The sequence below is a fragment of the Nannospalax galili genome, unplaced genomic scaffold, assembly GCF_000622305.1.
Source record: "Nannospalax galili isolate Female #2095 unplaced genomic scaffold, S.galili_v1.0 scaffold332, whole genome shotgun sequence".
Classification (NCBI taxonomy): domain Eukaryota; kingdom Metazoa; phylum Chordata; class Mammalia; order Rodentia; family Spalacidae; genus Nannospalax; species Nannospalax galili.
Window position 1 is genome coordinate 3,676,369 of NW_008333794.1, and position 10,788 is coordinate 3,687,156.

The 10,788-nt window shown below is 45.8% G+C and overlaps 1 protein-coding gene across 1 annotated transcript in view; it reads right to left on the reverse strand.

Moving 5' to 3' along the window:
- Nup210 (nucleoporin 210) overlaps positions 1 to 10,788 on the reverse strand; it is a 114,817-nt gene that overhangs the window by 96,976 nt on the left and 7,053 nt on the right. The window contains exons 2-3 of the mRNA XM_017797019.1: positions 7,182 to 7,318; positions 5,144 to 5,275 (exon numbers count right to left, since the gene is read on the reverse strand). Coding sequence (XP_017652508.1) covers positions 5,144 to 5,275; positions 7,182 to 7,318 — 269 coding nt within the window. The remainder of the gene's footprint in view (positions 1 to 5,143; positions 5,276 to 7,181; positions 7,319 to 10,788) is intronic.

Below are 10,788 nucleotides of genomic sequence, written 5' to 3' on the forward strand. Positions count from 1 at the left end.
TGTAATCATGCTCAGATGCCGAGGAGCTCAGAAGGTGGGCGACTGTGACCAGTGATAGTCATGTATATAGAGATTAGAAATGCATGTGAAAACGTCTCAATGTCAATTGCTTTGGAATGAATTCTTCTGTATGAAAAAAAAAATTAAAAAAATAATGATTAAAAAACAAAAAACAAAAAAAGACCAAAATAATAATAATAATAATAATAATAATAATGGTTTAATTATAGAAAACAAAGACTTCATATTTTCCCACCTTCATTCCTTAGTATGTGCCAAATTAGTATATCTTTGGGTTGTATTGTGTTGGAATGTTTGATTTTTGTTGTTTTTTTGAGAAAGGATCTGTCTGCAGGCCCAGCTGGCCTGGACCTTACTATGTAGACCAGGATGGCCTTGATCTCACAGAGATCTGCCTCCTGAGTGCTGGGATTAAAGGCATGAGCTACCATGCTTGGCCCATGTTTGATTTTAATAATTGTTGTCTGAGGGCTGGGCATGGTGGCACAAGCCTGGAATTCCAGCACTGTGGTAGACACAGGAGGATTAGAGTACAGTCATCTTCAGCTACATAGTGAGTTTGAGGCCAGGCTGGGTTACAAAAGACTCTGTCTCAATCTCTCCCACTCCTCAAAATATTGCTAAATTTGAGTTGCCAACTTGAGTTTCAGAGAAAATTGATGACTGAATTTTGGCTTGGGATTTCTGAAATGGCCCTAAACATATTTCTGCTGCTCTGCACTATATATTTATGTCAAACAGCTTTCTTGGCCCTGAGATTATAAAATCAAATTATCGATCAGCTCTGAAGAACACTGAAGATGTTCTGCAACCTTCAGTATCAACTACTCAGCTGGGATTTAGGGATTTACTCAGCTGGCCTGGAACTTGCTATGTAGATAAGGCTGGCCTCAATCTCACAGAGATCTACCTGCCTCTGCCTCCTGAGTGCTGGGATTAAAGGCATGTACCACCTTGTTTAGCTGGGATTTAATCTTTATGTAAAAGTGAACTTGTCTAGCTTATTAGTATGCAAATCTGTTTCTGACTAGTAAATGATAAAATTATATGTATACCAAACATTGTTTTAAAATAAATTTATCAGTGAAAGTTTTATTGGTACACTTATTTTATATTCCTATATACCTTCATCATATAAAAAAGGCGCAGGCAGAATGGACAAGAAGGTAAAGCAGCCCTGTATAAGGCCACCTCCACTGAGATTGACCATTACAGCTTGAAAATCCCCCCAAAAGCCCATGTATAGAAGACTAGGTTACCAGCCTGTGGCACAACTGAAATGGCAGGCAAGCCTTACGGAGGATACTGGAACCCACACCAAAGCAGCAAGGGTCAAGCAACCATAGACTGAAAACTCTAAAAGCACCAGCCAAAGTAAACCAGTCTTCCTTTTAAGCTGATTAGCTAAGGTTTTTAGTTAATGTGTAAAGGAAATTGGTTTAGTAGGAGGTACAAGAGGCTGGATGTCCAAGATCAAGTTGCCACATCTAGTGAAAACTTCATGTCATTATGTGTCATAAGGAGCTGGGGATGTGGCTCAGTTGATAGAATGCTCACCTAGGAGGCCTAAAGCCCTGGGTTGGATCCCCAGCATCACAAAAAACCAGGCATGGTAGCACACACCTGTCATCTCGGGAGGCAGAGGCAGAGAGATCTGAAGTTCCGAATCATCCTCAGCTACACAGTAAATTTGAGATTAGCCTGGGCCACAAGAGGCCTGTATTAAAAACAAACAAATAAGAAAAAACAAAACAAACCAAAACCTTACATCATAAACTTGATGGAAACACAAAGGAGCAGGTAGGAGCAAGTGCAGACACAACGGGAACTGGTCCAGTCCAGCAAGAACCACACCAATCTCTCTTATGACCAGATCTCCTCTTAAAGGGCTCACTGCCTCCTACTCATGCTCTGGGGACCAAACATGAACATGAGATTCAGGCAGGCAAACCATATTAAACAACAGCAGGCAGATGTCCTGTGTGGAGAGCTGCTAACAGCCAGGAAAAGTGCAGTAGCAGGAGGGGCAGCCAGCCAGGAGGTTCAGCCACCCACTCACTGACCTTATGACCTCAGACAAGCAACCACAGCTTCCTTGTCTGTGCAATGAGCATTACCCCACTTGTTAATGGTCTAGCACTGAGGCAAGCACCCACCTAACTATATCTGCTAAGCTGTAGAGCTTATGTTGACAAATACCCCCACTCTGAATGACATATCCTTTTTCCGACAGGAGGTCCTCCTTAAAGCTTACACAGGTCAAGTTCATCTTGCCCCAAACAGATGATAAGTCAGGCCTGGGAGAGCCAACTAGAAAGTACATCACCCTCACAATGGAGCTGCCATTTCTCTATGGCAAAGGAAGTGGGGTCTTGAAATGGGCAATTGGTCTTTGTAAGCCACACGACTTCTCACTCTGGGATTGATAGCATATACCATCAAAACCTCAGGAGAGTGTGGAAGACAGTCACCAGGGCCACTGGGTATAGTTTCTGGTGAGGCAGTGGCCTCAGAAAACTGGACCAGTCACCTTACTGCTTCTGACATCACCACTCACTATCTATGGAAAAGAAATACACAGTGGGAAGAAAACAGCTGACTTAAAATAACTTTAAAGAGGCTAGAGAGATGGCTCAGCAGTTAAGAGTACTGGCTGCTCTTGTAGAAGACCCAGGTTCAAATTCCAGCATCCACATGGCAGCTAAAAACTGTCCACAACTCCAGTTCCAGGGGATCTGGTGCCTTCTTCTGTCCTCTGCAGTCACTGTACAACAGGGTTCACTTACATACATGCAGGCATTAACACTCATACACATAAAATAAAATAAAAATTTTTGCTGCCTTTAATCCTAGCACTCGGGAGGCGGAGGCAGGCAGATCTCTGTAAGTTCACATAGTGAGTTCCAGGCCAGCTGGGGCTACAAGGAGACCCTGTCTCAAAAAGACAAAAAGGAAAAAAAAAAAGAATGAGTTGCTGACACATGCTAAAACACGCTACACACGTGTGAACTCAAAGTACCACACTGGGTAAAAGAAGATGGTCGGAGAGAAGATGTTGGCTGCTTGTATAATTGTACCTCAGAGTCAGAAATGCAGAGAGAGAAAGCTGGTGGGAGGGAATGAGGAGCAGGGGAGGGAACAGTGGGCAGTAATTGCTCATGGGTTTTGGAATTCTTTCTATGCCAATGAGAAAGTTCTAAAATTAGACAGTGATAGTGGCACAACTTTGTGAATTAATAAAAAACCCACTTTAAAAAGGTGAAGTTAGCCAGGCTTGGTGGCGCATACCTTTAGTCCCAGCACTCAGGAGGCAAAGGACTCACAGGCAGATCTCTGTGAGTTCAAGGCCAGCCTGGTCTACAAAGCGAGTTCCAGGATAGCTGGGGCTACAGGGAGACCCTGTCTGAAAAAGACAAAAAAAAAAAAGACAAAAAAAAAAAAAGTCAAAGTTAATGGCATAAAAATATCAGCAAGAATAATGTTCAAGTAACTTTAAGCTGGAAATGAAGCAGGGGTTAGCAATGAATACCTGGAGTAATTCTGGCCTTCTGCCTGCTTTTATAAACAAAGTTTTATCAGGACCTACGCACTCACTGATGCATCATGTATGGCTGCTCTGGAGCAGGGAGGGTTATGCTAAAAAGACATGACAAAGACCTTGTGCCCAGTGGAGCTTGGTCACATTTGCTATATAGTCCTTCACAGAACAAGTTGGCCAACTTCTGGAGTTAGACTAGATCTTAGATTCTGGCTCTGCTACAAGTTAACTATACGCCTTCCCCCTAATTCATCTGCTGTGTACACATGGCCTAGCAAACCCACAAGCCTCACTACTTACCTTCGACATCACATCTTTGGCAAGTATTTTCAACCTGTGTTCTGCACACCCACCTCCCCCTCCACCAGGGTTGTCCCCACCCCCCCCCCCCCCCCACCTCCGGCTCTAGTGCCTCCCACACTTGATTATAATAAACAGCAATGACCTGAAGGTGGCTTTCTCTCATCCACATACTCAAGAACTGAAGCGTTTCTGATTTTTCAGTTTTTCAGATTTGGGAATATTTATATAGACTCTTGTAGAGTCCTTCAGAAAACCTTCAGATTTTGATATATTTCAGATCCCAGATTTTCAGATGAGGGCCACTCACCCCACACACACCTGTGCTTATTCATAGGCGGCACCCCCACTGTCAGAGGTTCTGGGAGGCCTCAGGTACTGAAGGCTTAGTTGTCAGCCATGGTGCCCTTGGGAGGTGGTGAAACTTGTAAGGGATGGAGTCTAGAGGGAAGAAGTTAGGTCACTGGAGGCTTGAAGGGGACTGTCAGGACTCCATCCCTTCTTGTATCTCTCTGCTTACTGGCTGTCATGAGCTGAGCAATCTTCTATGACAAACAGTGCCCATCATGATGCTCTGTCCCTCCACAGGCCTCAAAGCATGGGCTAAACCTCTGAAAGTGAGTCAAAGATTCCCTTTCTTGTTTGTCTCGGTTATTTTGTCAAAGTAATGAAAAGCTAAATGACACACTCTTTACTCCCCTTTCAAGAAATGAGGTTACAGCCCAGACAGTCTGTCTACCACCAGGAAAGGCCACATACAAGAAGCCCAGCCCAGTCAGTCACCTACCATACTAGTCAAGAAGCAAAGGGCAGTACACTGAGCCAGCAGCACCAAGGTGTTTCCTTATCCACACGTCTGGAGGTCTAGACAACTTAGAATGTTAAAACTAGCCCAGAGCTGAGCAAGAAGAAAGGGTTCTGCTGCCCAGTGTGGTCACCTCTATGGGAGCTCTCCCACTTCCATCACTGCCCACTTATCAGCTCCTGGACAGTGGTACCAAGGACCATGTCTGCACAGGCACCAAGTCTGCCTCCAGAGTCAACTAATAATCTGTGCAGAAAGGGTGGGTTGTGAGGCCTGAGCACAAGGAGGGGCTGAGGCTTGATGCCCTCTGGGGAATATAGTCTACCTCAGGGGTGGTTTCTACCTCTTCTACTTCTCCCCTGGCACCAGACCAGCTCTCCCTTCTTGGCTAGAGCAGGAGGTGGACATGACAAGACATAGTTAACAGAAACAGGCTGTGGCCACACTGAGAGGCTCCCAAAGGGCAGGAGTGTACTTACCTTCTGAGTCTAGAGCCTGGATCTTCAGCTCCAGTGGAGAGTCTTCAAGATAGAGCTCACGGGTAGTGGAGACGATTTGAATGCCATGAATGAGGTCGACAATGGCATCACAGCGCAGCACCTGGCCTGTGGCTTCAGAGACAGAAAGGGGTCAGCAATGGGAACAGCTGCTGTTTTACCTCCAGGCCTCCAATTCCAGGAGGCAGAGAATACAGCAATCAACAAGTCAACAGCATAGTGAGCCTGGGTGTCATGGTTGGCTTCGGTTGTCAACTTGACACACCTGGGATTAGGGAACCTCAACTGAGGAATTTCCCTATCAGGCTGGCTTGTGGCCATGTCTGTGAGGCATTTTCTCGTCTGTTGAGTGATGTGGGAGGGCCCAGCCCACTGTGGGCTGTTACTCCTCAGCAGGTGATTCTGGGTTACATAAGAAAGCAAGCTGCACACAGGGAAGAGAAGCAAGCCAGTAAGCAGTGTTTCTCTGTCTAAACAATTAAATGAAGATCAGAAAACACTGAATGCTTGACATAAGGAAGAACTATAAGACAACCTGGTGCTAGGTGTGGTGGCACATGCCTTTAATTCCAGCACTCCGGAGGCAGAGGCAGGCGGATCTCTGTGAGTTCAAGGCCAGCCTGATCTATATAGTGAGTTCCAGGCCAGCTGGGGCTATAGGGAGACCCTGTCTCAAAATAAATATATATAAAACCTTCTGCCAAGAACAATATTCAGCACCAGGTGTTGTGGCACATACATTTAATCCTCAGGAGGCAGAGTCAGGAGGATCTCTAAGTTCAAAGTCAACCTGGTCTATATAGCAAGGAACTTGCTACAAAGTAAGATCCTGTTTCAAAAAAAAGAGAGAGAGAGAAAGAAAATATTCAGCATTAAAAAAAAAAATTCCATAGCAGGGACTGAGGGTATAGCTTAGTAACATGGCACTTCCTCTGCATGTACAAGGCCCTGGGTTTAACCCCAGCAATTGCAAAAAAACAAACAAATAAATAAATAAATAATAATAACAATAATAAAGGGCTGGAGAAATGGCTCAGTGGTTAAGAGCATTTGCTACTCTTGCAGAGGACCTGAGTTCAGTTCCCAGCACACACATCAGGCGGCTCACAATCACCTGGAACTGCAGCTCCAGGGCATCCTCTGGCCTCCACAGGCACCCACACTGATGTGCAATACCCACATATACATAATTCAAAGTAAAAACATATTTAAAAATAATAATAAAGTAAAAAGGAAACCATCACATCACAATGGAGCAAAGCATAACAGAACTTTAAGTGGCTTTCTATGTGCAATAAGCCCTTGGTATCTGTGATTCACAACTGTACCTTCCACCAACCACAGACTGAAAATGTTCAGGAAGAAATTCTCTGTATCCTGAACAAGCACATCTCCCCCTATCTTGCAGTACAGCTATCTGTGCAGCACCTGCATTGTACAGAGCACTGTATGCTGTCTAGAGATGGTACAGGAAGACACGCACAGGTGCTCAGCAAACATTGCTTATATAAGGGGCTTGGGAATCAAGGATTCTAGTATCTCAGGGTACTAGAACCTCTCCACCATGAATATTGAGGGATGACTGTATTCCACATCCACAATATGATCAATTAAATATGGGGAAGGAGGAGTGATTCCCTACACTAATTCAACTTTTTTCATTTTGATTTGACACCAATGAAGAGAGTACCTGGGGCAACAAATACTAATTTGTAACTTTAGAAAGCCAGCTTCCAGCCTTTAGCCCAGCACTCTTTAATCCCAGCACTCAGGGGGCAGAGGCAGGGGATCTCTCTGAATTCAAGGCCAACCTGGTCTACATAGTGAGTTCCAAATCAGCTGGGGCTACAGAGAGACCCTGTCTCAAAAAGACCGAGAGAGGAGAGAGAGAGAGAGAGAGAGAGAGAGAGAGAGAGAGAGAGAGAGAGAGAGGGAGGGAGGGAGGGAGGGAGGAAGGAAGGAAGGAAGGAAGGAAAACAAGAAAGAAAGCCAGCTTTCACATGGCACTCAAAGCCCTTACTGATGTCCTCTGCAAAGATGATGCTGGTCAGGCGGGCAGGCTGGGTCAGGCGGGCCTGCACCACTGCCTTCTGGGAGCACTGGTGTTCGTCAGAGCCCAACGGCTCAATGCTGGCTACCTCTGGCCGGGTAGATGACCTGCAGTGAGAAATGGAGGGATCACTCTCTGGAGCCAAAATATAAGGCACAGCCAGGCCCAGAAGCCAAAACTGTGGCTTCCATCTGGGACTCTGCTGGATTCAAACACAGATCAGAGGTGAGACTCCTCACACATCAGCCTGAAAAAAAACCCAGGAGGAATGGAGCCCAGCCAAGGCCCCCCACAGTCAGACCTCTGCAACCCAACTGCATGAGTCACTGCACATGAAATGCCATTAGGCAAATCAAACCAGAAAGCTGACACCTGGAAACCGTCTTGACATTCAACAGTCACTGCCCATGTCATAGACACACAGGTCTAAGAGTCCTCTTATCTGTAGGGGGCTCCTCCCAAGACCCCAAAGGATGCCTGTGTCTATTCCTTTCTCAAACACATACCCTTACAATGAAGTTTAATTCATACATTAGGCACAGGAAGAAGAGTAACAACATCACATAATAATAGAACAGTTGTAACAATGCCCTGTAATGGAAGTTATTTAAAACTCATCAATTAAAATGTTTCTGGAATTTTCCACATAATATTTTTAGACTTTGAGTACTTCTGTAATTCTCCATCAGGAGGAAAGAAGCTTATGGCATCCCATAAAGTGAGAGATGATGTGACAAGCAAACACTGGCATCTTGGCTCACTGTAGCCCAGGCTGGACACACAACACTTACCCAGATGTTACCCTCTGTCCTGGATGGCTTCTACAAGCCCTAGAGTCCACAGAATAGGACAACCATCAGGGTTCCCTACACATTCGGAACGGCATCATAGCCACATCAGGAAAAAGGGAGATAAGCAAATGACCAATTTCTGTTCTAGCCTGTTTCTCCATTGCTGTGACAAAATACTCTGACCAATACCAACTTGGGGAGGAAAGGGTTTATTTGTCTTACATCTCCCGGGTCACACAGTTCATCTCTGAGGGAGCCCAAGGAGGAACTCGGGGCAGGAAGCTGAAGGTAGGAGCTGGAGCACAGGCCATGGAGGAACACTGCTTACTAGGTTGCTCCCCTGGCTCATGCTCAACCCGCCTTCTTTCACAACACAGGCCCATCTGCCCAGGGGTGGCACCACCCACAGTGGACTGGGTCCTCCCACATCACTCAATAATCAAGAAGATGTCCTACAGACATGGCCACAGGCCAGTCCAATGGAGGCAATTCACCAATTGAGGTTCCCTCAACCCAGGTGTGACACTAAAGCTATCCAGCACAATTGACCCCTTGTCAACTTGACACACAAACACAACACTATTAAACCATAACCTTTCCACTTCTTGTCCCCAAGATATGACATTAACATTAATATCAAAACATTAGACAGTACAACCTTAAAAGCCCATTGCGTTGGGTAGGCGTGTCCTCTGAGAGAACTAGCACTGAACCCCAAGAGACTCTGTAGGCAGAGGGGGAGATAGTCACCCCTCCTACCCTATCAGTCAGCTTCAATAACATGAGGGGGATGGTCTAAGGACAGACGCTGAGGAAGCCAGGAAACAGCAAGTAGTTGCCATCTTTGAGTAGTCACCATCTTCATGGAGCACTGAAGGCAGCGGATCTCAAAAGCTCAGCCAAAATGTAAGGGGAAAGGGCCCTCGGGCATCCATGCCTTTGCCTGAGGACAGCATGGGCCTGGGAAGCAAGAGAGTGTATACTTGGGTCTCCCAGGAGAGAATTGGCGTTACAGTCCCACAGTCCTTAAAAAAATATTCAAACTTAGAAGTTCACAGTCTCTTTAGTCTCTTAACTGTGGGCTCCTGTAAAATCCAAAACAACTACTGTCTTATTTCAAAGAAAAGATTGGGCACACCCAAGCAAAAACCTAACTCCAGCAACATAGCTCAAGGCTGGTGTGATGGCTAATCCTGGGTGTCAATTTGACTGGATCTGGAATTAACTGAAATGAGAGAGATCTTCTTAATTGGATCACCTGAAGCCAGAAGACACACCCTAAATGTGGGTGTTACCTTCTGATGGCAGCCCGTATAAAAGGCCATGGCAGAGGAGAATGTTTTTTGCTTTTTGCTGCTTGCCTTCTCTCTCGCTGGTGAGTTGTCTTGCTGCTGTAGACTGAAGACTAGGCGATCTTTTGGAATTCGTCAGACCTTCAGTGACAGATTGGGACTACTGAGACATCCAGCCTCGTGAACTACAGAGTCTCGGCCTCTCCAGTGTGGTGCAGCCATTGTTGGACTACTCGGACTCTATCTTGTGAGCTAAGCTGATAAATCCCTATACATATATTCATTCTACAGGTTCTGTTTCTTTGGAAAACCCTGACTAATACAGCTGGGCATCTGGGATTCACTCACAATCTTCTGGGCTCCAAAGGGTTTTGGCAGCTCCACTGCTCTGAATGCCATCCACAGCTCACACTGCTCGTCTCACAGACCCAGGCCAGCTCCATTCCACACCTGCTGCTGCCCTTGGTGGCTGTCCTATGGTCCTCGCATCTCCAAAAAGCTGGGGTCTCCAATGCAACTGAGGCTGCACCCTTACCAATGGCCTCTTCTGGACTCTTGGGGCACAACAACTCAGATTCTCTCCATGACCCCTTCAGTACTGGGGTCTTCACTGCAACTGAAGCTACACTTTCACTAATAGCCTTTCCTGGCCTCTCAGGGTGCCAAGCTTCAGCTGCTCTCTGTGACCCCTTCACACTTTCAATACAAGAACCATGGCAGGAGACTCTTACACATTACCAAGTTCTGTTTCCAGCTTGAGATGGAGGCTCAGGCCCCCTCTGGACCATAGCTTTTGTACTGACCCTGAGGAGATACTTCCCAGAAGATTCTACCATAGTGATGCTGGTCTCTTGTTACTTATAGCTGATTTTTCAGCCCCAGCTAACCAGCATGAACTGTCCTAGTAAAGCAAAGGTTTTGGTCTCTTCTTTTTTTTCTTTTTCTTTTTCTTTTTTTTTTTTTTTGTTTTTTTGAGGCAGGGTCTCCCTGTAGCCCCAGCTGTCCTGGAACTCACTATGTGACCAGGCTGGCCTCAAACTCACAAAGAGCTGCCTGCCACTGCCTCCCAAGTCCTGGGATTAAAGGCATGCACCACCATGCCCTTCTGGTCTCTTCTTAATCCCAGCTGATTTTTCAGCCCTAGCCCACAGATTCTCAATTCAAAATATCACACAAACAGCCCTGATAGTCTCTGCTTCCCTTTGAAGCTTCACAAGCCATGCCTCCACCATCTACAACTCTTCCAGCATAACTATTCCAAGCTCCACAGCAACAAATTCTAAGCACTCAATGGCTTTTCCAGACCAAAGTTTCAAATGCTTCCACAATCCTCCCAAAAACACCAAGATCAGGTCTGTCACAGCAATACACCACTCTCTGGTAACCCATGTCTTGGAACCTTCACCACAAGGTGTTTTTCTTAGAGATTCTCAGAGTCCTGAGAGCATGCCAATAGGTCCTTTCACTTTCAGAGTTGTTTCCTTTGCACCTCTG